Raw genomic sequence first — 27,791 nt, forward strand, 5'->3', positions numbered from 1 at the left:
ACCAATGTTTTGGAAATCAGTTGATGTTCTGACTGTGGTGTTTCCTTTTTAAAAAGGTCTGAGGGTTAAAAGGTTAAAAAAATAAACATAACACTTTCCATAATAATCAGAGGCCACTTTATGTTTGGGGTTTTTTGTTGTGATTATTCACTATGAATTTTTGAAATGTTTTGGAATGAAGTCTGTCTTTGATAACATGGAAGGGTAGAAAAGCTATCATATTCAGAGGATTGATTGCATGAAGAAGTTTAGTTGTCGTTCAGTTTAAACTAAATGAGTTATCCCAGGGGAACATTGGAGTAAGGAAGTCAGCAGTAGCTTGCTTACATTACCTGAAACCTGACGCATTTAATCAACAATCTACTAAATATTAATAGTATATATATTACACCCTTTTCCACATTATTATTTCCATAGCATTTGTTTACCACATGGTTGAGGTTAAGATGAGTTAGTAATAATGTGGTTACCCATCTATGTCAGCTCTATTACTTGTGCCTGGTTCATGTGTATGGTGTCTGGATGCTGTAGCATCTCCGTGGAGGTAGGGACTCTCTTTTTCTTTCTGCTCCAGAATTTTCATTTACTGTTTTTTGTGTGCCTGCATGTTCCCATTTTTTTCTGCCAATATTATGAGGCTGTAGATCCTTTCTTATGGAGTGAAAAAAGGGGATAGAAGAAATATGGTATGGAAGAAGAGGAGAGAAGCTTTCTTCTGTTTTGGGCAGCATTTGTTCTAAATTGATTTCTCTTCTGATTGGTTTTGCCAACTGGAGAAATTTAATAAATCAGGGAATAATTTAAAACTGGTTTTGTTGCAGATCCAGTGGCTTATGTGCATTAATCTTGTTCTGTGTTCTGCTTGAGTGTGTTACAATTCTGTATAAGGATTTATTTGACAACATTATCTTTTTGTGGTTTCTAATGATACTACTGGGAGTGACTAATTTTATAGAAATTGATGCTGACAGAAACCAGGATGGAAGTCTAGGTTGTACCTACTCGCTAAAGTCCCACCCACACTCAATCTGCTTCTTATCAAATTGAGACTATAATTAACTGTGCTTATATGTATTATAACTTCCACAGGTGCATTCAGAATTTTAAGGTACCTTTAACATTTGTGATTAGGGCTATTTGACACCTGAATATACTGATACTTTTAAAAATACCTTGTAAAGGGAAAAAAGCGAAGAAACTTTTTTCTTTTACTCTCAGGTTTATTTACATAAAATAAAAGTATTTTTGGACAATAAAATGTGTTGGAATGCACACATATGTCCTCCTGTGTATACTATGCCATCATACATAGACTGTGTTTATGACACCCTTGGCTGTCTTATCTGTACTTTCCCTATCAATCTCTCTCCTTTGGGAATTTTTTCAGACATTCCAAACCCTTAAATAGCTTTGAACAGCTGCCTTCAGGAAAAAAAAAATCATCATAAAGTTTTCTTCTCCACCATCTGCTTTGCATTTTGTATTGTTAGGTCTCACTCTCTTTTGCAAGAAAGTAAACAAACCAAACAGAAATACCACACTCCAAAATTTCAGAGATACATACTCTTAATTCTGTCACAGTGATTAATAGATGCTTTTTTAAAGAAAAAAAAAGTTGCTGAGGAGTTTGTAGTGGCAATTTTGTCTTGCTTCTGCCTTTTCTATGACATGCAGTGTGTCTGTCCCAGGTTCTGAGTTCTGAAAGTCTGTGCTTCCGATTCTGACGTTTTATCCTCGGGGCCTCTCTTAGGTAGTTTTTAGAGAGATTTTTAGTTTGTGTATAGTTTTCTTCCTCTTTTGAGTTGAATGTTTGGATTCAAGGTAAGCATGATAACTGTGTTCAGAGTGATTTCCTCAAGTTCTAAGAATTTTGGTAAAATGAAGAGTCTCATTAAGCATTTTTTAAAAATTAAGTTTCTTGCAGAATGTGTTGTATTCAGAAAAGCATCCATATTATGATATTAAAAAAAAAAATTAAAAAATCTTACTGGAAGTGAGTTGGTCTCAGACACAGAAGCTGTTCAGGGCTTTCCTCCCCTAATTAATCCAGTTAAGGGCAGAGTAAGCATCCAGTAAGTGTCTCTACTGGCTACACATAAAAACGTTGACCATTAAGTGATGGGTTTTTTCCTTGTTTGGGAGTGTGGAATAGTTGATGTGGGGATGTGATTCAAACTTTTTTTTGTAGTAGCGATCATACTTATGTGCCTGTTGTGTAAAGAAAAATTACTCTGTTGCTGTAGTGCTTCTGGTCATCAGACTGTGATTGATACAACTGACTGAAAGAATCCTAAATCATCTTAATACTAAGAACTGTTCATTGTTCTTGCCTCCATCATATGAGCAAATGCAGCCATAAGGACACACCATGTAGGTGGGGTTTTGCTGTGGGATTGTGTTCACCTTCTTGAGTTGAAGTCAAGATCTAACACTTTGTGATTGGTTTGTCCAGTTGTGTTGTACAAATGCGTGTTTTATGATAGAGAAAATTATTCTGTTTTTTCTCTTGAGTTAGAATTCCATTAAGAATGTTCATATAATACAAAAAATGCATTGGTTATTATTTTGGAAATAAATTATTTATTAATGCTGGAAAGCAATATAAATTTCCATTGCTCCCAATGGGGGGAAAAAAAATAATAAAGCATTCTAGTTCCATGAAAAAAATTATATCTGCATAACTTAATTATTTTTTCCTGCTTTTAAGCCACAGTGATAAAGTTGGGGTTTTTTTAATGTAGGCACCTGACAGCATGTTACATGAGAAATTGTGGATATTGAAATTACTAACCAGAATAAATTATTCTTAAGAGTATCTGTAATGATTATAGCAGGATCATAGGTTCAGCTCTTTTATATGGGAAATTAATAGAAACAGGGGAGGAACTGGAAAGGGAAGATGACTAGTATCTGAAATTAATTTCCTTGTTTGGACTTAATTAAATTAGAAGATAGCCTCATATCACAGATTTTTATTTAGGGCCAGATTTAAAAATCAAATGGACAGTTTTAGGCAGTGCTGTTAGACTTCATATATGTGTAACTCACTTTGCTGTTTAAAATGTTTGAAAGGAGTTGTGTATAAAAACAAGTCTATTAATATTGCCTTTTGTAGGAATGATAATGTAATTCTTAAATTTTCATTATTTATTGCTTTAAATCTTATGTTAAAGCACTTTGTTTTAAGGCAGGGTTTACCAGTAAGTAGATGGAAATTGCATCAGAATATTAAAATCAGTTTTTGTTGGTGGTGTCTCAGTTTAAGTCTTTTGTCCTTTATGAACCTATTAACTTTATGGAAAGGTAGCTATAGCAAGCAGAGACTTTTCCCTGCATTTGAACACTTGCTGTAAAGAACACCTTAAAATAATAAAGGTACCACAAATAATTTAAAATGACAGTGTTTGGTCCCTATGTATTTGGAAGAAAAGTCTGGGTTTTTTCTAACTATCTTGGTATAGGTAAGCTTAAATTAGTATATTGTATGCTTAGTCTTAGCTGTCATTCTAGCTCAGGATAACATAGTGGACATGGTGTAAAAAGCAATTTTGAAAATTGGCTTGGATCTTTTCTGAAAAAGTAGGAATTCACACATCAGTGGGAGAAACTTGACTTATTTTAACAAAATAAACCGAAGCTTAACATGGTGGCATCTCCCTAAACATGGTAGAGGAAGAGTTTGCTAGTTCTAGCTGACTTAAAATACATAGTATCATGGGGACAAAAGGCATTCTGCATAAGTTTTTACTTATGCCAAATATAGTATTCTAATTATTGTGATTTAATTTATTTTAAAATAAATGACATTTCCAAATACTAATGTTTTAAAATACTATGTAGGCCTTTAACTCAAGAAGAAATAGCTCATCGGCGTGAACTTGCGAAACAAAGGCATGCAGAAAAATTGGCAGCAAATAAAGGAAAGGATCTGTCAGAAAAGCACCCAAGTGAAAATTCATTTGAAGTAACTGGGAACACTGGTGATATGAAAAGTATGTAATGTTCTACTATCTGTTTTTCTCAGAGGACCTTTAATAGTAGTGTCTAGGTGTTGTCAAGGGGCTGTGTACCTTACAAAGAATCATCCACATGCCAGTCCAAACAGTTCAATAGATGGAACCGAACGAAGAGTAAAGGAGGGATTTGTAAGAAGGCTGATGGTTCATAAATGCTGCGGTAGCGCCATGGATATCTGTTCTATGGCCTGAGAATGTGGTTGGTGTCTATACTTTGAGTCAGCAAAGCCAGGTGATGCTTGAAGGGTATGCTCTGCTGAAAAATTAAATAATTCTTACTCTTAAGTAGAAAGGTGCGGCAATTGACTTTTGCCCTTGTGTATGGGGTAGAAAGATTCAGGTTTGTTTAGCTTACTGCTAGAACCTTCTTACGGACTTGTTACTAGCATACTTTATGCCAATATAACTTTAATTCCTTTAAGCTTTTATGAGAGTAACTGTTTCATTAAAAAAAAAAAAACAAAACAGAAACAAACAGCCTAGTAATAAATTGGTACAAAAGCAGTGTATGAGCAACAGGAATGGATTATGAGTTACAATGGGGCATTCTTGCCATCTTGTAATGTGTCGCCAGATGTGGTAGAATAATATGTAATTGATTATTTTTTTTTCGCTTCAGATGATGAGGCAGAAACTGCTTTTATTCTTCATATATTTTTCTAACTTTGATTAGGTGAAGAGCAACATCTCACTGGTCAAGTAGAGATCGTGACCTCAAAGGCAATGAAACAGGAAGCAGACAACAAGGAGTCTTTCATTGCTTTTGCTAGAGTGTTCAGTGGCATTGTGCGAAGAGGGCAAAAGATCTTTGTTTTAGGACCAAAATATGATCCTGCTGAGTCTTTGCATAAGGTAAGAGGTGACAGTGAACTGTTACCATAACTTGGGATTCTTTTGAAACACTGATGACTTAACTTTTTACACGTTGCTCACTCAATAAATAAATAATAAGTTCAAATCAAAAATTCCAAAAAGTATCAAAGTAATTTAGGTAATTCTGGTAATAGCTGATTGTGTCCATAAACTCATTATAAACCTTAACATTTCCAAAATAGTTTAAGCACAGTGTTGTATTAGCTAACAATAAATCCAGTATGTGCATACTTTGATTCAAAGAAAACTTGTGAAGGAAAAAACAGTGCTTTTGGGGAACAGGAAGGTGCATAATAGTATTGAAAAAAATTGGTGTTTAAATGTTTTAAGATTATGATCATAGAAGTTCATTACTTATGAATTTACTTTAAAAAAATTGTTTTATCAGTGACAATGAAAAGTGAGCTAGGAGTAGTACACACCTAAACATTACCAAAGAAAGCATTGTTTCTTATTTTCTTGGTGACATTTGCTTGTTTGCCACAAGACTGGAGTTTTGGAAGGGGAAAAAAAAATTTTCAAGTATATGTTGATTTTTAATATCTAACTTTTGAAATGAAAATGCTTTAAAATGCATTTCTTAGCTTTAGAATGGAAGGAGGTCTTGAGGAAGAAGCTTTTATCAGCACTAAGTGATAAATATTCAACACTGGCTGTTTTACTTTGCGTAGCTGTCATCCCAGTGTTCTGCTACAAATGATCTGCCATTAGTACCTCATATGACTTGCTGTACGTTGGAGAATCTCTACTTGCTTATGGGAAGAGAACTTGAAGATCTTGAAGAAGTACCTGCAGGAAATGTTCTGGGTAAGATGTAACTAGTATTTAATTTCCTAGAGCCTGAATCCTTGTATCATCCAAAATACACTGAAATTGTTTTGATGTGATTCATAATAAGAAAACTTAAATAAATCTATGAATATTTTTAGGTATGTGTGTGCAAAAAATGAAGGTACTCTAATTAAGGTATGATTTCTGTGAACTTTGAATTGTGGTGAGGGAAAAGATGTGTGAATAGGAGAAAACTAGGGATTACATTAGCCTGTTATCTTCAGGTTGGAGTATTGCCAGGAATTGCCAAAGGTAGCAGTACGGTCTCATATTTTATAAATTGCAAGGATTATTTATAATATTTTCCTAACAGTGGAAATTCTGTAATATGACTTCTCTAGTGATGTGGAAAATTGTGGTTTTATTTATGGGTCTGCTTGAACTATGGTGCTAAAAATTATTTATTTTATGGCTGTGGCAAATTTTGCACTATATACACAGAAAAGGATCTAAGTGATAAGTCATCTTAATCGCTGAGTTATGCTCTTTTTTGCCAGATTCTGAGCTGCTTTGCTCTAGAGTATTAATAGCATTCTTTACTGGTTTTGTCCTTCATTTGTCTTTTTTTAATATCAAAATTAGTGGTTAGAATTTAGAAAGTGTAAACTTTAAAAATTATTTGATTCTTTATTTTTTCATTTTGTGAATGAAAATGTATGAATTACAGCAAAATATAAGATTTTTTTTTTTCCTCATGTCTATCATCTGATTTTTAGCAATTTATAGTAAACATATAGTAAATTAAAAATAGGTTTATTCTGTCAGGATTGGATTTTGTTAATCAGGCAGTTAACCATGCTGGGCCTGGTGTTCAGAACCTAAGCAGCTGGTGAATTGGAAGCTTAATATTTTAAAATTCTGAATTATACCTTATTCTAGTCTGATGCCCAAGTTGACCATTTTCAGTATCAAGATGTATTAAGTACATGGTCTGTTTACTTCAAAAAAATGATTAAGAGTTTGGAGAGAAAAAAAAAACCCACCCCAAAACATTCTGCAGTAAAAGGGACAGGATATTGTCTTTGTGCTTGCCAAATAATAAGTAGTCCTGGAGCTGCCTCCTGCAGAGAAAAATGTATTGTAAGAATTATATTACGTCTTTAATGTTAAGATTTGGACCAAATTTCAAGAAACGTTTTTCTAACCAATTAGTTCTACGAAAAGGCTACTCTTCAGTGGGGTCTAGCTTTTCCATAAAGAAAAGCATATTAGTTGAGTAATACAAAAGTTCTAAATGGTGACACAAGATTTGTCATATTTAGAAAAATTCATTAGAATTCTAAGATGTTATTAACAGTCAGAGCTCTTAGCCAGACTATGTTTGGTATTTCATCTCTTTTTACCAGATCATTGTCTAGTCTCTTTATATATTGGCAAAACAGGTTTTCATTTTTACCTCAAACATACAAGCTCAGGTATATATGTGTTAGGTTTTTTTTTTTTTTAAATCTCATGTTATTTTAAGGAATTTTTAAAACTAGAAGCCCTAGATACCTTCTTGTTAATTTGTTTCTCCCATTTCCCTGTGAAGCTGCATTGTTAATTTACATAAATTCAATAAACACCTTTACTGATTTGATGATGATTTACCACACTTGCGAGAAAATGCAATACATTTATATGAAAGGAATCTGTAGCAGTGGTGATGCAAGACTTTTATTATTCCAGTTAGTAACAATGATTTCTGTTTCAAAGGCCATTTATCTTCTAGCTTTAAACCATACAGCAGTGATTTCTCTCCAGCCATATAAGGAAATTGCTTGTAGATTATCTAGTAAATTAAGGAAGCATTTCTGAAAGCTCTGTAGTTTTACTCTGTATAATTCAATTATTGCCATAAGGAACACAGTTAATCGTGACTGACTATTTCCACTTTAAAACTCATGGTATGGGGCTTTTTCAGATTTTTTTTTCTTCATGGTTTGGGGGTTTTTTTGCTATTATTTATAGATTGTTTCTTACCACGAAGAATCTGCTTGGTCCTAGTGAGCAGCCTTTTTATTCTTTATACTGGCTTATGCAAAGGTTTAATGATCAAAGACATGTCTTGATACATAGGCTGTTTCACTGAAAATGAAAAGATTTCATCCCTTGTTCCTTGTGTTCAATTAATATTTACTTAAAATACTCATCTCCTTTTAATTGCTAAAAATCTGAAAAACTTGTGGTGAGATATTGTAAGAGGAAAAGGTAATGAAGCATACTGTATTGGAACTACAAAGCTGTCACACAAACAGAATTCAAGAACATCCAGCTGAAAAGCAATACCATGTCCTTGTCTAATATGCATAGCCATTCTGGCAAGCTTTGGAAGGTTATTTTCTGGTACTATTCTGAGTTCCTGGAAGTTAGGAGAGACAAACTGCTTTGCATTAGTTAATTTGTATTGCAAGTTTGCAGCTCAAATGTTTTGTCAAAAGTAGTTGTCAAAAAGCTTTAAGCAGTATGTCATTTTCGAGTAATATGGCAAACACAAAATGCTGCTTCCTTCCACATAGCTGTTTATAATTCACAATTTTTCTTCTTTACAGTCTTTGTGACTACCATACATTTTTTTGTAGTCCTTGAGTAGGAGGTGAAATATGATTTAAAACAAATGAAAAAGGTCTTGGGGACCAAGGATAATAGTCTTTGTAATAAATCTTTTAAAAATTATTTGTCAGAATATTCTATGAAAAGAGCAAAATTCTTGTCTCTGACAAAAACACCTGGTTTATAGAATTTGTAATTTAGAAGCAGTATTGATTTCTCCACTCTGAGAACTAAAATGAGTATGTGAACAAAATGCCTTTTGAGGAAAGAGTACTGTCTTATTTTTCACTTTTTTTTTTTTTTTTTCTCTGCACTTCTGTTAGAGGTCCTGTGCCAGCAGACAGGAAATTATGCTTTGTAACTGGTACTAACTACTAGGTTCTGCTTTGCACTATGAATGAACAGAGACCTTGCAGGAGAAGAATATAGTTACTGGAGCCACAGATAAGGTTATAGTAGATTAGGTATGTGCCTTCTGGTTCCAAATGGCACTTGTATTTAGTTGAAACTGCTGAATGAAAAACATGATAGTCATTGGAATGGGCCATGAAAAGTATCTTGAGGTTTAATTTGGAAAAATGTTGAAGTACTGATCCAAAAATAAATCATATGTAAATGTTACTGTTTCAGGAATGGTTTATTTTTCTGTATCGTGTCACAGGCCTTTTGCATGATAGGCAGTTGCTGAATTTGAGCATCCCTGTGGCCATCAGGCCTGACAGTCCTGGAAGTGAGAGCCTTGTCTTGCAAATGGTCCACCTACTACTTCTTATTGCAGTGCTAGCCTTCTCTGTATCACTCTGTTCTGTCTTAAGGACCATGTGAACTTCTGTACAGGCTTCACTTGTCTTGCAGTTGGGCTGATGCCTTATTATCTTAATAGAAACAGTGTTACCTGTTTTGTAAATTCTAACTAGGTATATCAAAATTGTGCTTAAATTCCAAATACAGAACTACTCTGTGCTTGCAGACGTTAAATGTGACAATTATGTATGACACCTAAATCTGTATCTCAAAATCAGCTCAAATCTTTTGATTCCAAGGCGTCTCGGGCGCGTTTTATGCTCACCTTTTGAAAACTGCCTGAACATCCATTGGAAAGAAAATGTTACACAAGTCTTATGTGCTGTTTTGAAAATATTGTCCTTCTGAGTCTTTAAGGAGAGAAACGCTACTTAAATATTAAATTCCAAAGACTCTTTGACTGATGTATCATTGCATATTGTTAGTGACACTGTAATACTGACCTGTGTTTGCATAATCTAATGCTATGCAAATAGCAAGCTATTGTAATTGCCCCACTTTCTTTAAATGTTTGTCCTTCTTTGCTATGACAAAAATATATCAGAGAAAGGAGCTTGATATAAACAATCATCTGCCTATCCAGGTGTGTTAAGCTTCTTTATTATTACAGAAGCTTAGGTTCTTGCTGGGACACTCCCCCTTGTTGTACAGGAAACGTGTATGGTACTGTGGGTTTCTGCCACCATGCAAACATCCTCTCCAGATGTGTTGTATTTGACAGGAAGTCAGCCCCTGGCTGGAGCGTGAAATCCATTGATCTCTAGTTTAGTTATCATAGCTCTTCTTACTAGTGCTTAGTTTCTCTTATATAAAGGAAAACTATAAATGGTCCAGTCACAAAATGTTGATTGATTTAATTTGGATGTTGTATGTAAGTTCTGTTTGCCAAGTAGTGTTAGATATTGTTTAACAAACTGTAGAGACTGATAATGCAGGTACACAAATAGAAAAATTAACACTAACATAAACATTTTTTTGTTAATGAAAGGTGGTGGGGAAGCAATATTTGTTATGTCATTTCATGAATGAAAAGATGTTGCTTCTTTACCAGGCGGGAAAACAATAACTTAAATTGAAACAGTGTTAAAAGTTCCACAAAGGAGATTATTTTAGGCAAGCTTTAAATTATTTCTGTTATGTTTCTATGTTAAGAATATTTCCTCTAAATCAAGACTACCTCTATCACACCAGTAAGTGTTTTGAAGCATTAATAAGTCTGTGTTCTGGGGAATGCAAGAGGAAATGGGGACGCTTGATTTGCTTGTTCCCATGCAAGAATCTCTCTCTCTCTCTCTCTCTCTCTCTCCACACACACACACATATATATATGGGTATTTATTTATTTAAACCAGGCAAAGGAAGAGTACAAATACAGGAAAAGCGTCATGTTGTAACTCTTGTTCTGATATTTTTGTGATTGAAGATGATAAAAAGAACTTAGTGGTTGGTCCCCAAAGTGACAAAGGAAAAATTAGAAGGCAATATATGAGGAAAACGTAATTTGGGCTCATAAGTAAAGATTGAGCAAGTACATGCCCTCCAGATGCACATAATAGCTTCCTCCGCCCCCCCCCCCCCCTTTTTTTTGTTATTTTCTTGTTGCTGTCCTGTAATTGAAGGCAAAATGCCTTTTTTGTTTTATGCAAAAAAAGGAGGTTTTTAGTAACGGAAACAGTTGTTGAAGGCAGTGTAAAAATGTATTTTAAATAGGCAAAAAGAAGTAGTGTTTTTTTGTGATGGTACCATGCACAGATGAAGGGCCTAGGATTCCCATACTGGGTATTGATTCTTATTTCTGAGTAATTTAAGAAAACTCTGGTGTAAAAAACAAGGAACGTGTTTCTGAGAACGCTGGTTTAGGTACTTGTATAAGTACAAGCATCTTTAGGTACTTGTATAAGTGAGTAATGTGGGGTTATTTTGAATGTGGTTCAGTGTCATGTTTTTCTGAATAAATAATTGAAGGATCATCAAGTGATACATTTTTATTAATTGGGATAAAATTTATCTCAAGGTGTGTTGCGCATGCACACTCATGCATGTGCATACACGAGTTCAGAATAACATGCATCTTAAAATTGACACGTATACTGCTTTTTATCCAGAAGTACCACAACAATAATAGTCTTGTTTGCTAGCATACAAAAAACAGATTTTTCGTAGAGCTGCCTATATGACTATTTAAGTGCTTTTTGTGTTTTGTTGAATACTGTTAAAAGCAAAGCTTTTCCCTTAACACTAGATTTGTAGTGCCTTAGTGTAATGCTCATAGGAGACTAAATGATTTCCTGAATGTTTTCAAATGCAGTTAACTATGTGAATAGCAACTGTTCTACCAAATTAAGAGCATTTGTTTCTTTAACTTACCAAATGACATTGTTAAAAGCAGGAATCTAGAAGTCACTCCTGTTGCCAGCTCACTATGAACTGACTTCCTACATGACAAACTGCTGTATACCTTGTTTTTTCCATTTCTAAAATGCTTGTTTTCTCATACAATGTTTTTTCATGTTTTAATTATTTATGAAGCACTTACAGGATTCTTGACATGTAAACAATATGACGTGGGAAATGTAGGTGATTACAGATTCATACTTCTGGATTTTTTTGTATCTTTCTGAAGATAGGTGCCGTACAGCTGCAGTTAGCATGAAGAGCTGGTATGAAGTAGTATAGCTAACCTCATTACAAGGTGTCTAACAAGCATTTTATTCCTTTAGGACTTCATCGAACAATTTAGGAGCTTTTAATAAGCAGCCTCTGTTAAGAGCAAAGAGCAGCTGCAAGCAGCGATGCCATTTTAAAGGCCCAGAATGGCTTTCTAGGACTGATGCCAACCAGCAAGCATTACCACCTTCTGTGAAAGCCGTGGAACAGTCCTGCTGTTGCACCAGCCTTTTATTTCTGTGCAAACATTTGGTGGGCTAATTTCACTCTCTGAATCAGTAATGTGATTATTTAAAAAAAAAAAAAAAAAAAGCCAGCTTGAAGTGATTCCAGCTGCATGGGCTGTCTCATCTCAGCATACTATGATCAGTGAACACAGGAGGGCAGTCTTTCTCAAGAATGTGACTGAAATTAGTGGAAAACAGTGAATGAAACAAAGAAAACTCAAACCTTTGTCTTCAGTTTTGGATTACTTACAATTTTTTTTGCTAACTGCCATCTTACAACCCCAATAAAATAGCCTTTCATTCTTAACTAGTTTATAGTAATCCAGCATTAATCAGGAAAAGGTATATAATTTAATGAATTTTGTTATTGAATTATGTTTTCTCTCTGTGAACTGTTGAGTTTACGTGACATCATTGTATCTATATTAATTTCCTACCCAATTAATGTTTTATGAATAGTTAAATTGTTGAAAAAATTAAATATGTTCAAGTTTCTTTGAGCTAAATACATAATAGCTAATCTGTTGTTTGACCTCTTTCAGTGTTGGAAACTGAAACCATTTTCTTAACTCTATTTTTGTGGTAGTGGACTTAGTCCATTTGCAGTTACTGCTCTTTGTTGCATGTGGTTCCAACAAGCAGGCTGAGTAATTTGTGTTGCTTATTGGGCAATGTAATATCGCATGGTGTGCAGCTAATGAACTCGTATCAAATGAAATTAGAAGTGTATTTTGCTGATTGTCTAATAAGTTTCCTTTACTCTGTTTGCCTTACCATTTCTGCTGGTTTATTTGTGATTCCATTTCAGGGGATTTCACTTGACAAACTTTTTTGCAAAAGAAATAAGTGATTCACTACCTTGCTTTCAAATCAATATCAGCGTATCACTGGAGAGGAAAAAATAAGTCTTAGGTCAGAGGTATAGCACTGACATGTCTTTATTGACCCAGCTAAGGTTTTTGGCGGAAGAATGCTTTGAATGGTTAATAGTTTTCTTATAAAGCCTTTTTAGGCTGGTTGGTTTATTAATTTATATTGAAGAATTTAAATTGCCTTTTGAGTAGCTATATTTTTTCTATTTTTCTGACTGTAGCTTCTTAAGACTATAAAAGGAAATCATAAGTGTAGTAATTCTTTCTGAAGAAAACCACTTCTAAATTCTCTAGTGCTTCTGGAATGTTCTCTGCTCTAATTTTCAAGAGTTTATTATGAGACCTTAAAAATGTGTTTAGTCGTGCCACTGGAATACAAGGGGTTTTTTATCATGTTTAAAAATTGAACTGTATAAGATTATTTAAGCTAAAGTCATCATACATTCATCTAGCCAAAAATGCCTTTAAGTTTGCTCTTAACTGCTGTTGTATTACAATGTCAAAAAATTAAAATAATTAAGTTTTTGAGGAAAGGATATTCTGTGTCAGCTTTAAAGAAATTTTTAGTTATTATAATCTGTAAAATCTGAGCTTTCATGTAAACGAAAATTAGATTTCGAAATAATCTTGCAAATGTGAGGCAAGTGCTACTGATTCTTTGGGGTTTGTATGCAAACAGATACTTGGCTGATGCTTGAGGTTTCCCAAATAGTACCAGAAGGAAAACTGCCCAGACTTCTCGATGTTAATTGTTGCTACTGTCCTGGTTTCAGCTGGGATAGAGTTAACTGTCTTCCTAGTAGCTGGTACAGTGCTATGTTTTGAGTGGGGTATGTGAAGAATGTTGATAACACTGATGTTTTCAGTTGTTGCTCAGTAGTGTTTAGACTATAGTCAAGGATTTTTCAGCTTCTCATGCCCAGCCAGGGCACCTGACCCAAACTGGCCAACAGTGTATTCCATACCATGGGATGTCCCATCTAGTTTAGGAACTGGGAAGGGTGGGGCAGGGATTCGCCGCTCCGGGACTGGCTGGGTGTCGGTCGGCGGGTGGTGAGCAATTGCCCTGCGCATCATTTGTACATTTCAATCCTTTTACTACTACTGTTGTCATTTTATTAGTGTTATCATTATCATTATTAGTTTCTTCTTTTCTGTTCTATTAAACCGTTCTTATCTCAACCCAGGAGTTTTACTACTTTTCCTGATTTTCTCCCCCATCCCACTGGATGGGGGGGAGTGAGTGAGCGGCTGCGTGGTGCTTAGTTGCTGGCTGGGGTTAAACCACGACAGCTACTTATATGCCTATGGGCAGCAGTGGGACTAACAAGAGTCAAGACAGTGTCATACCATTGCTGCTTGAAGAAACTTGCAGCACAGCAGCAGGCACGTGCTCTGCAGCTACTTAATAGAAATGATCTAGAAATAGGCTGGAGAGAGGGTTTCAGGTGCAGGCAGTCATCTCTGTTTATCAGCCCTGTGTTTGCTTCAGAAAGAAGTGATTTTTGGCCTTGGGACTTCAAATTTCTTAGAAGCCTATTATTACACTAATATACAATGATCAGAATTCAGGGCCAATGTTAAAAGAGACTGACTCCTTTTCCTTGTGTAAGGGTGGAGAATTGACTTATGTAGTCATTGTCTCTGGGAAGGTGTTGCTCAGCCTTTCAATAGCTAACTGTGGGTTTAGGTCCCAGATAGTAGCTGGCTTATCTCCAAAATTTCCAAATCTTCTGTGTGAGTACTTGGTTGGGTGTGATTTTTCAAGTCTCTTTAAAATGAGAGGATAGGGATTTTTCCCCAGTATTTCACAGTTACTTTCTTTAGTCAGCATCAGTGTATTATTTTTGTCTCTTCCTCTATGAAACTGAATATGTCCAAGGATAAATAAAAGGAGAAGAGTTATCTACAGAAATAGCCATATTTATTACTTGGCTAACGAACCTCTTATTTTTTCCAATACTGTAAGAGGAGCGTTAAAGTAGTTAGTATCACTGACGTAAAATGGTAATAGAAGTCAAGGTGAAGTTTTGAGATAATTGGCTGAGCTCACATCTGTAATGTTGCATTTGGGTTTTTTTCCAGCATACTGAGATACGTCACTGATGATTTTGGGAAACCTCACGTTTTCATTTAAAGAGCCTGAAAACTATACCCTCCCTCAATCTGCTTATAAAAATTACTTGGAGCATGCTTTTGTCTTTGATGTTTTGTATCTTTTTTTTTAAACCAATATCATCTCTGAAACCAGAATGTCAGTATTGTTTAGTAGGTAGCGGTTTATAGTATAGCCGTGTGCTCTCCTTTCTTATGATGTGGTTCTAATGGGAACCATCTAACTTGGCTTGATTGGTTGAAAATCTCTAAAGAGACTTTAGGGTCCATTACTAAATGAGGATCTATGATAGATGAACCAAAGTGACTTCATTTATGTTCTCAAAGTTGTTAGAATTCCATTTCTAAGAATATCCTACCTGTTAGTGCTGCTATGAAATATTGTACGAAGTAGTGGGAAACATCGTTCAGTGATGAACTTAGACACTAGGGCACTAGACTAAATGGCTGAGAGATTCAGCAGGCATGCCTAATTTGAGGAATTAGTGTTTAAGGTTCAGTTTTCAACAGAGGTGTAAATTACCTGATTTAACAAGGATCTGTATTTAGAGTGTATAATTGAACCTTTTATCCCTCTGTACAAAATGATAGTAGGCTTGTTTTCCTACTTCTGAATTAAACATGCTGGAGAATTCCCTTTGCAGAAGTAGTTTGCTGTAGTACTCAAACTTCGAGAAAGCACTTTTAAAGGAACATTTCCTTTGTTTAATGTGACCATGGGTTTTCTAAAATTCAAACTGAGAACATGCAAAGTCATTTCAGGAATAGGTACAAAATAATTGCTTTAAGCACAAATGAGTTTGGAAATATATGCCTTATTACATGTAAATTCATGTATAGCAATTCAGACATAAAAGACACCATAAATCAAATCTATTCAGGAATGTGTGTGATTACCAATGCACTAAAGAAGTTGTATTCTTAAAGTATTTTAAGTTTTACAGTGTTATTTATGGAAAATACATCTCTCATGCTACTGTGATGGTGTACTTGAATCAGATAGTGACTTTTTTGAGAAGAAGCATGTACTTTTAATCAGCTGGCTATTCCTTTAGCTGTTCTGGTCAGATAAAGTTCAATTTCTATCAGATTAATTAAGCTTTTCAGTTTCATTGCAAAGGTAGTCAATTCATGTACTAAAAGGTAGTTGTGAAATGTAGATAGTTGTCATAGTATCAAGTCATAGTATAGTTTGGGGCAGATAACTAAATAAAAATGTAACTGGAATACTGTGTCATAGGTATCATTTAGGCTAGACTTTATGGTACAAAATGTTTTAATTTCTGTTGTTTATCAGTGCTGAATTATACCATGTATAAGTTGGGGGGTGAAAGAAATTTGGATCTGGAAATTACAGTTTAGTTGTCTCAAAATGTTATCCTCTCTGTGCCCTGTAGGAGGAAGTGAATGAGTGGTGGATAAAAGTTTTTCTAGGCAGTATAGATTTTGTTGATTAAATCTAGTTTTGTCACTATTTTCGCATAGTTCTCAACTTCTGAGTAATTTCTCTTAAATCTTACCTTTTTCAGTTTTAGTACATCAGGAAGTTGTTCTCTGTATATGTGGTTTTTAGCAATAGAAAATTTATAGTTCTCTTGAATTTGTAATGTTGTCCATTTCTGTATAATCTCTTTTCCAAGGTTATGCAAAATTGAAACTGCTTTAGATGGCTTTGGTTGGATAAGGCTTTTTCCCATCTTTAAACACATTTCCTGTGAACAAAACGGTTCTGAAGAAAAAAATTGGTAGTTTTCTTTGTTTTTCACTGAGTTTCAGTTTCTCATGACATATAACCCTTACCAGACAGTTATGCATATTTTAAGTTGAATATCAAATTATCTTAATATTCAGAGCATCTGAATTATGATGATGATTCCTTGAAAAATTAGGGTAGTTAGAGAATTGTCATAAAATTCTCCATATGTTTCTTTACCAGAAATGGAAATGGGAACCAGGTAACTTGCTTCATCCTTTAAACTGTTTTCTTTTTCCCATTTAATGTGAAGCCAGAGGGCACTGTTCTTCATACTATACAAATGTGTAGCCATTTCAATTTTGGGTAAAGGTCTCACATGGATTCACAGCACTGTCACTGTAGTGAAAACTTTGGATTATGATTTTTAATGTGCATTTCTTCATGCAGAAAATCTACAAATGTTTTGACTCTAAATTAAATTAATCTCACAGAGTATTCTGAAAGCCAAAAATCTGCAATCAGCGTGGTGCCTGCTTATTAACTCAACTCAGAAATAATGTACTGGTTTCAGAGGCAGTGTAGTGTTAAGTAAAGCCACTGTCATGAAAACATCTTGTTTAGCTTCCTTTTTTTCTTTGATGCTTACTTTGTCCTGAGAAGAGCTACTGTTTTATATGAAAAAGGGATGGGAAAATTCTCTTCCCCGCATGTTTCTTCAACTTTCATGGTTACACTAATTGCCCTCTGCACAGAGTAATAGCGAGGCTGTAGAAATTAGGCTGGACCTCCCTCAGCTGTCTTTGGAGTGTTAACATGGCTCTGAAATCTACCCTTTTTCCCTAAGCTCCCCACCCCAAATCTTAGTGTTAACTTTCTGTTTTCTCTTTGGATTCTACCTTTCACTCTGCCTTTCCATCTGTTACTCTACCTCAGCTTTTTATTTTGGTTACCTTAGTTATCACATGTCAATAAAGTAAGACTATAAGAGAATATTTTAGTTAACCACAACCTAAGCAAATGCAAAAGCTCTTCTCCTAACTGGCACTGTTTATGCAATATAAACCACTAATCCATGAGGGCAATTTATTTGAATGTGTTTTAAATTCCTGCTGGAGCACTTCCTAATCTTAGCCAGGCCTCCTGTGTAATGGAGAGAGGAGCAGCATACATGCTTTCACACCCGCATGTGAAGAAGTGTTTGTCTTATTGTGTAATAGACCTAGTGCCTGTAATATACAGCATTCTTGCAATAAATACCATCTGCAGTTGTGAAATGCCTCTACTTCTACATTTGAGCTAGCCACAAAAACCTTTTATTACTTCATATATTTCACTTTTGCTTCCATTGTCTGTTGTTACCAAAATTTCTTCAAGGAGTTCAGGAAAAGCAGGGAGGGGGTTGCAGTGAGGGCATGGGAGTCTGAGCAACGAAGACCAGTTTGGATCAATTCTGCACGCAAGCCCACTGAACACAAACACGGCTGCAGAGAATTGAAATCCTGTGTAATAAAATGGGAAGGTTACAAAGTCAAGAGATTGTTAATAAAGGCTATGTTTTAGTGAGTTATTTTCTAAATATTTTCCCAAAATTTTGATGATGTTTCATGTTTCACATTAAATTGCAAAAGTAGTGTGAGGGTTGTTTGGCCTGTATCAGGGTGTGAGTCATGAAGTTGGCTTTGTCTGGCTTGTGAACTGTGGGGGGGAGTTAAGGCAGAGCTATATTTAGGAGTATCTACTGATGTCAAACTGTGGAGCACTGCTAAACAACAGTGATTAAAGGGGCAGCACTGGATAGTTTAGGCTCAAAGTTTAGATTGTTTGTAGTGGTTTATCATTTAGTAAATAATTGGAAAAGCTGATATTTACTAGAAATATTCTTCTGCATAGGCTGCAAGCCAAGCGGTATGATTTTCAATTCCATTTGTACTTACCTAGTAACAGCTATTCTAATTTCATTGTCAAAACTGTATGAATTGAAAATATCAGGCATAGATAAAAGTTCTAGTTTCACCTTATATGTTTCAGAATCTGAATTTGTAAGAACTTGTTATTTATAAATAATTGTTTAATTCCAGTTACAGGTAGATAAGGGTAATGTTTGAGGGGCTGTTACTATTGAGATTTTGTCTTAAGATACAGAACAGCTGCTGATATTACTTGATTGTATTTTGAAATTCTGGCATTAGTACCTGGAACCAAATTCAGGTGCCTTTTTGCATCTAATTAAGACTAAAAGAAGGATGGTTTTCTAACCTCTCTTGCTCCCTACTACCTAATTCTCTCCAGTGAGGCCTGTTATGTATTTGGGCAAAATTCAAGCCAGTGATTTTAAAAAATGAGAGACTCCATTTTCCAAGGCTGCTCCTCTGTCATAACTGTCATAGATTCTAGCTAGTGTTTTTTGTGGGGTTTTGCATTTGGTAACTTTCCTTTGTGCAGGCATGTTTTGGTAGATAATTCACCTAATTTGGTAGTGAGCATTTTATATTGCCATCTTTGTTTCTGGGCCTGTCTGTCTGAAGACAGTGAGATCACAGTAGGAAAATTGCAATGAATTTAAGGACCCCAGCTGAGACATGAGTCAAAGCTTTTCCTTACAGAATGGAGATTATTTCTGTCATCCTAATGAATCGGAAGTGGGCAGGTTTTTCAAAGGCACTTGGTGTTGGTTAAGCACACTATTATTGCTGGGCAGACCTGAGCCAAGACAATGTACTGGTGGGGAAATAGAAAAATGACTCTCGGAATGTATAAATTATACAGCTGTTTAAGTTGACGTATGGGGGGGATAGGTCAGTTTATCTGTTGCTGTCATTTTAAGCTTCATTGGCTAAAGTATTGTCATTGCCAACTTTGACTTGATAGACTAATTGGATTTCTGAAACACAATATTGAGCAACAAGTATTCATTTAAATACTTGGTGTTTTCCAAGGGTCATATGTTGAGATTTGTTCAAGTCATGCTTTATGCAATATTGAAGTATTGGGTCAGCCATTGTGAGTTGCGTGGCTGTACACCGGTTGATCTAAATGAAAATGCGAACCTGCTGGTAGTTCTTGTTACATCAGTTATTGCACTTACACATCAGCAAAGACATTTGAACCAATTCCCCCCTTTTTTAGTCTGCTGGAACTGTTGAGGACAAGGAATTTGAAGGCACATGTGATGAATTCTAAAGACAGCCTATATGGTTCATTGATGCAGAGCTGTGTATTGAGAAGCTTTCAGAACAGGACCTAAAAAGTTTGGAATCCTGATGGTTACATTTTTCAGAGGTTTTCCGCAAAAGACGAATTGTTTTGTGACATTCAAATAGCAAATTCTCTGAGCAGTGGTACTAACAAAGCCTGGATTCCTGTGGACTGGTGTCCTTAAAATCCGCAGCTTCCCTCTAAGCTACGCCTATCCTGCAGTTGTGCATGTCTCCGTTGGCCAGCCAGGATGCGCGTGCTGGTCGCCAGGCAGCTGCTTCCAAGCAGGATATATAATGATCGTGTTTTGCCTGCCCTTTTGTCAGTGAGCTCACCAATTTTGGTCTCCCTTCAGTACTTAGCCATTGATTTTACATAACTTGTGGAAACTTAATTATATCTGAACCCTCTCCTCTCTCTCACTGGTAAGCTTAGTGGAAGTCAATGACATGTTTAAAAGTTGTTGAGGGGAGACTGTGTGATTACAGGAGTTGTGTTTACTTTGGAAATGAGACTAAAAACATACTCCATTTTTACAGATTCTTTTGTGTACATAATCCCATCAGGAAGTATGACATACTGTGTTGGAACTGTTGCTTCTCAACCAAAAGAAGTCATTTAAGTAATCAGCCATTTTTAGTAGAAATGCTTTTCATTTTTAGTAGAAAAGGTTCATCTGCCTAGAACCCTTCCAGAGCATTTAAGGCTGATACCTAGCAGTGGCAAATGGCCACGTTTATTTTGTTCGGAAAAGCAGCTGATCTGTGTTTTAAGGTTTTGCTTTGTCCTGAAGCAGCAGCCGAGCCACTGCTGTTACTTGTGGATGATACATGATACTGCATCTGTGGACTCTTCTGCTTCATCAGCAAAATGTTAGCCAGACTGGTCTAGTTTCTGAGGGGTTAGCAGTTGGGCCTGGAGACAAATTAGCTTGTTTCAGGACCATGAGGTGTTGGCTGCACTTTCTACATGGGTGGAAGGGAAAAAAGGTCTCTTGACTAGTTTTATAAGATGCTGATCTAGTTGGCTTCGTCATGCCATAGGAGTTTCACTATGATTAATATGTTGATTTGCCATTTCTTGGACAACATGTCAGAAGCAGTGTCTCTCACAAATGCATTAATGCTTTGTTAGTTGGGGGAGTGAAAATTGGGTAAGAGGGAAAATTGCCTTTTTATTAAACTAATTTTTGTCTGTTTATTTAGTATCCTGAATTGGCTCACGCAGAGTCTGACAAATGCTAGTGCTGGTACTGGGGGGGGCAAGCTTGCTGTTTTTTGATGACCACTGGCTGCTAGATCATCCTAGCTGTATTTGAGATGGTGTTCTTAGACTACCTTTTGGGGTGGGGTCTCTTTTACTTTTATCCTGTAATGCAAATGAAGCACTCAGTGACTGGTGTTATTACTGTTGAAAAGTAAATTAAATACTAAGGGTTTTCCAGACATGGAAATGTTAAAGCTCCAAGCTCCCTTCCTGGTATCTTTTGTCAGTGTGAGGCCCATGCCTGTTTTTAACAAATGAGAAGAGCAATGTTGGGGATGTGATCATTGCATGTAGACTGATGGGATGTAAATAAAATGAAATCTTACTAGTTACTTTTTTGCAAGGGGGCATTAAAAATCAAAATTAGATCTATTTAATTTATTTTCTCCGTTTTGAAATAAAGGAACATTTTAAAGCCCAATTCAATTATGCAGTCTTCTGCACTAGTCTTAAGAATTCTTGTATCTTAGGAATGACGTGTATATTTTCTCCCATTTTCTTCTTGACCTAGAGTTAATAAAAGTTAATATGTTGCAATATTTTAGGAAGTCAATGTTATATGGACTACGAATTACAGTAGTAACTCTCAGTGATACATTAACTGAAGTAATCAGAAATTAGGGGAGAAACGGCAGTCTTTTTTCCTTTCCTTTGTGGAAAAAAGGTAGGGGGGATAAGGAGTAGCAGTCTTAATTTTTAGGTAACTTTTTATGTTTTAAATAGACATGATTTTAGTATGCTTAGTTTGCACAGATGCAGACTGCCAGAATTACTTCATGTGAAGCTGACTTGTAAAATTCAGGATTTAAATCATTCTAATTTTGTGGAAAAATAAGAATTTTTTTAATTGCTGTGACAAAAACCTATTTTAATCAGAAAAATGAAGGGCTAGCAGAACTTATTCTCCAGAATTTTATATTTCTTGGGTACTTTTGTCAGTGATTAATGTGTGTGTTTTGAAATAACTTCCTGGAATTCCGCCTTTACTTTTCACTAAAAATTTGTGACTATTCCAGCTAAATTTTATTTGATGTGTTTGGAGCATATCTCTGCCTTTTAATCTAAGATCAGTATCAATGGCCCAGTCATAGGTTTTTGTGTGGCAGTAACTTCTTTATTTTTTTTATTTGAATGCGTTTTCTGTTTATTCTGGAATTTATTTTGCTATTAAAGTGGAGCCATGATAAATAACTCATTATCAGTAACTTCCTAGGCTGCTGATATAACAAGTGTTTAAGGCATCCTCTGTTCCCTCTCATGCCGTCTGTTTGTACACCCATTATGTCTAATAGTCCTAACCGAGCCATTGGAAAGGTGCTTTCCTCTGTTAGAATCTTTCTTCTGATTAATTATTCCCCAAAATATTATTGCTTGTAATTAAAAATGAGCTATTTAAAAGGTTTATTTTAGCTTGAAGTAAAATTTTATATTATTCTTTATCCTTCTTGAAAATTATTGTACTTAAAATAAACATCAACTTCTGCATAATGTAGACTGAAATGATCCATTATTCATGGTACTTCAGAACACTTAAAGCCATATTTCCCAAGGCAACAAAATAAGCAAGCAGAAATCACTTATAGGCAGATGTAATGGGTGGCGTATGTGTGCCTTTAAAGGAGAGCATTAGGCATTGGGTCAGGTCTTGGAAAATTGAATTTTAATTAGTTACTTGCATGTCTTACAAGTTAACGGGATAAATGATCAATGACTCAGTAGGGCATTTCCCACAGGATATTGTACACGTTTGTGCAATACACAAATGTACAATGTTACTACATTTGGTAGTTGGTACACTGCTTCTACTTGTGACGTCTGAGATACCCTAGTAACTGATTAGTCTATCTTTGCATTTACCTGGTGTATTGAATGATGAAGGCCTCATTCTTTTCTTAACTTACGAAATGCAAATCAAGTATATTGGGATTCTACAGTTAAGTAAATTCTAAAATCAGCACAAGGGTGGTCAAAATTTAATAAGCTTTTATAATAACTGTTGTCTTTTGTAATTGGCACTTCTAGTAGTAGATTCTAAATTCCCCATGTACCTAGGATATGTAATTCAGAACTTGTAGCAATATGTTCATGTGGATTTTTCTAGGCAAACATGACAAAACCTCCAAGACTTCTACAGATTAAAATTAATTCCTTGCAAGATCAGTGCCTGAAGGCCTCGTTAATTTTAACACCACTTATAATTGATTCTGGGAAATAACAGATGTTACTTATATTTTATAATCTTCAATTTAAGACAACAGTATATACATGAAATCTGCCCATTTTCAGGACACATTACTAAAACTCAATAAAACCTAAAATGACATTTTCTCTTAGTGGTTGGTTGGTTGGTAGACTATGTTATAACTAGTCTGATTTATGAAGAAATCATTTGATGTTATTGATCTGTTAGCTGAGATTAGTTATTTGCTCTGTTGTGGGAAGCATTTGGTCAAGACATTAAAAGAATCCAGTATGCAATTCTGCTCAAAACCCTAATGAACTTTAGATCTTCACTTGCATCTTACCTCAAGTACTCTCATAAAAATTTTGAAATATTGTATGGGGTTTTATGTCTTCCCAGTGTCTACTTAAAAATAAATATTGAACTTTACTACATTTTTAAATAGAAAGGCTTTTCCTTCATCTCCTTTCCTCTAATGTTAAACGCTTTTCATGTTCAATCTGATAGAGCACAATTGAATCAATGCTTCCCCTCAGCCTTGGGCTGCTGCTTCCCCCTTCCCTGCCTTCTCAAGTTGTATGTACATTTCAATGTGAGCGAAATATTTTAAAAACATTTTAATAGAGTGAAGTGAGAAGTGATTGTTTGGATTAATACTTCTGATATATAATCTTTTTATGTTACTGACCTAAGAAAATAGGATCCCATTTTAGTAGATATCCAGAACTGAGCATGTGTGCGTAAGCTAACATTATTAATAGTGGTCCTACAAAAGAGTAGAATTACAATTTCTCTACTTTTTTTCTGATGTAACTTCTATGATATTTTCAGTGAGCCAGAGAGGTTTTTTTTTAAAGATTTTGAATTTTCTCCACTTTAATGTCCAAAATATAAGCAATGTAAACTGTGTTTTTGCTAGAGGACTGCTGGAACATAGATATTTGTCTTGTTCTTCTGCTACTTTGAGGGTGAAGAATCTTGGGTCTTTTAGTATATGTTCCTTTTGCAAAACTTAATTAGATATTAATATATCAAGCCTAACTAAAGTATTCTAAAAAACACTTCGATGTTTTCTTGGGTTTTGTTGACTTTTTTATCATAAGATTTATTATCAATTTATAATTATGTACAAAACAGCTTTATGAAGGGTCAGTAGCCCATCTTTTTCTGTCTTCTACAAGGCAGATGTCAACATTATAGCTGAAGTCTTGGAGAGTTTCAATATAGGAATTAGAAACAAAAGAACTTTTTTGGTTTTTGTTAAATACTTTTCTCACTGAACCAGTAGAAATCATCAGTAGACGACTAGCATGTGTTTATCTGTGGGACAAAGTAGGGAGGCTTCCTGGAAAGAGCTACACCTGTGAGACACTTCTCATCTCAAAAAAAAAAAAACCAAACTTACTCTCTTTAGAGAGTGTAGTTAACACTCTGTTGTCTAGAAGGCTTTCTTTTTCCTTAGAGGATTGCTGGGTAAAATTCTTTCCCTTGCATAGAATTTTCCATATGAATTCAGCTGATCTGTTTTCCAGTTCAATATGCAATTTCATTAATTTATTTACAAAAGCACATTTACTACTACTACTACTAAAAAACTCAGCAAATCAGCATTTCAAAGGACTTCTAGATTATCAAAGTAAGTATGTTGAAACAACCATTCCTAAATTCCATTTGTCTGGGACAACAACCATGCTGAACTGCCTCTGAAGTTCTGGTGGTCATTTAAGAAAAAGATTAAGTAAATTCAGATGTGTTGCTGTCAGGTCAAATTAAAATCATTTATTTAAAGTAATTATAAATCTAAAATTTGGTTTGTGTTTTAGAAACCCTTGAAGAGTCTGTATGGTACTAAATGCTTTCTGCATGCAGTAATGGAAGCATTGATTTGATGTACAGGCTAACTGAAGTGATTTCTAGTGCCTATGTGATAGCATTGCGCAAAGATCTGTCCACATATTTACTGTTGATCAGTATTGCTGCTTTCAAGTCACGTCAAGTTGAGCCTGTGTGTGGAAAGGAATTATAATGTGCGGGCTCAGGCAAAGTATATTACATGTATACTGCTGAGTAGAACTACTAAAATTTTTATAAAACCACAAAAGGTACCATTTAGTGCCTTTATCAAGAATGCTTTACAGTTAAAAGATTAAAGTAGCTTAAACTGGAGTAAAGTTTGGGGTTTTTTTTACATATTTCTTTTTTTTGTGAAGCTACAAGTGCATTGATTTCATAATATGTAAAGAGGAATGGGGGTGAGTTACAGATCTAAGCATGAACTTTCTGAGTTTCTGTGCTAAAATTAAGTTTACCCATATATATTTAAAAGTCAGGATCATTTACTTTAGTTTTGAGCTCCAAAAACTATTATGGCATGACAAATGAAATAATTTTGCAGCATAAGAAAAACATCATTATCTGAAATACTTTCATCTTCTATATTTATTTGCATCATTAAGCAACTTAAGGAAATCAATATTTCATTTTGACTAGACCTATTTATAAACCCAGAAGTCAGATTTGGAATGTTAACTGGCTTTGGTTTAATTCTATTTACTTTAAGGTAAATTTGTATTTTACCAAGCAAATTCCTGACTCAGCTTTGGGCTCTGCTTTTTCACAAAGACTGAGTGCAGGTAGATCTCTATCCATTCACTTTATAATTTTAAAGATGTTACTGTTTCATGAAAGGGGTTTTTTATAGTTTCCTTGAAACCGTTTTTAGTCTAGTCTGAGAAAAGTATAGGAAAGTTCATAATTACAATTGTCAACTCAATCAACAGTTAGGAAATGTATGTTATCATGCAGTTTAAGTACTTAATCAAATACATGGTATTTTTTTCCAAAGAATCTCAGCAGAAGATAAATGATGCTTGTTTACTCATTATATATGTTTGCAATCCTCTTTGAAACTGTAATCTTGCAATAGGAGATTTTAGTGGAACATGCTATTAGATAATACTATTGCTTTCCTTGCAGTTCTTCTAAAAGCACACAGCTTTGAACTGCTAGTCTTTTTCCTAAAAGAACTCAATGGGGTCCCCTAGTACTTTTTCATCTTTTACTACTTGATGATTCAGTAGTGAAATACTGAGGTGCTTCTTGTGTCAGAAGTTGCTTATTGCATTTAATGTCTTATTGCATGATTGTGTGCCTTGGGGAGAGGGGATTTTGCCACAACATTATTAATAATATGGCTGAGTTTACTCTCATCTGATCAGAAAGTTATGCTCAATTTGCCCTCAAACTGCTGTGAACCTAAAAGTAAAGTTTTACAATAAAAGTATAACTTAACACCTTTGTATTGAGGAACTCAATTAGTTTCTGCTTGTTAATCTCTAGCACATATTTAGGTAGAACTTGTTTCATTGAAACTCATGAAAAAACTGGGACAGAGGCTTCTACAGTTTATTGGACACTGGTGATTTTTGGAGATTCAGCTCAAAAAAAAACCACACTGGGAAAGAGGAAATGAAATACAAAAGAAAATGTTGAATTAACTTTTTCTGTAAAATATTGGAAAGTACTGAGAACAGCTGAAATCATGCACATACTTTACAATGTTCTGTTTTCCATACAAGCAATTTCATTTGCCTCAGAAGCAAGTAAGAACAATTGAGGGGGAAGTGCATAATTACAGATGAGAAGAGGAGGCTCACCGGCAATCTGTGCTAACATGTGGTCTGTATTATGGAAAAAGTTGATGAAATCTCAACCAGAATGTGGTCTGTGTCTTGATTTACATTCCCTTCCCTTCCAGAAACAGTTTCTAATACAGAAAGGTCAAGTTTTGCTCTCGGATATCTCTATGCAGTGCCCATGAGACTCAAGACAAACATGCTTAAAATCTGAGGCGATAAATGTATAATACAAGGTATTCTTAAGCCATAGTAGCTACTTGTCCAAACTCCCTACAGTTACCATCATTAATCCCAGTAATTTGTAAAACATTTTAAGATTCCTCAAATATAAAAGGCATACTACTGTAACCGAGTTAGATCCTACCAAAAGCCAGTTTCCCCTTGCAAAATCTTCCCCCCCACCTTTTTTTTTCTTTTAAATTAGGGATAGTAATGGAAGGATGGGGGCTGATGCTTAAAGTGTACATGGAAACAGTGAACCAATATTAGTCACCCTAATAGGTAACAGTGTGCTAATGGTATAATCTTTTTCTAGGCATATAGTAGATAGTAGGAAAAGGAGAATTCTGTGGATAGGCTTGAAGGAGAGTGATTATTGATATGGAGTTATTTTCATTATTTTTTTCATTATTTTAATATTATTTGGCAACTACATTTTGCCTTTCTGTTTGTTTTAGTTGGCTTTTAGCCTATTTACTTTAAGGAGAATGTGGGAACATCTAAGAGCCAATCATATTTTTAAGGTGGATTTGTGAATTTATTTTCTCATATGTGTTTTTTAAAGCACCTTTTAAAAATATTTCTTTTCAAATGTCTCTCACTAGGGAGGAAAAAAAAAGTATTTGTATTACTGTCCAAAGAAAATTATAGAGGTCTT

General features: G+C 35.0%; 1 protein-coding gene across 1 annotated transcript in view; it reads left to right on the forward strand.

Annotated features, from left to right (window-relative positions):
• The window catches only part of EFL1 (elongation factor like GTPase 1), an 81,281-nt gene that overhangs the window by 20,704 nt on the left and 32,786 nt on the right, over positions 1–27,791 (forward strand). The window contains exons 13-15 of the mRNA XM_069798388.1: positions 3,841–3,992; positions 4,690–4,868; positions 5,561–5,696. Coding sequence (XP_069654489.1) covers positions 3,841–3,992; positions 4,690–4,868; positions 5,561–5,696 — 467 coding nt within the window. The remainder of the gene's footprint in view (positions 1–3,840; positions 3,993–4,689; positions 4,869–5,560; positions 5,697–27,791) is intronic.

Source organism: Haliaeetus albicilla, chromosome 12 (genome assembly GCF_947461875.1).
Source record: "Haliaeetus albicilla chromosome 12, bHalAlb1.1, whole genome shotgun sequence".
Lineage (NCBI taxonomy): Eukaryota > Metazoa > Chordata > Aves > Accipitriformes > Accipitridae > Haliaeetus > Haliaeetus albicilla.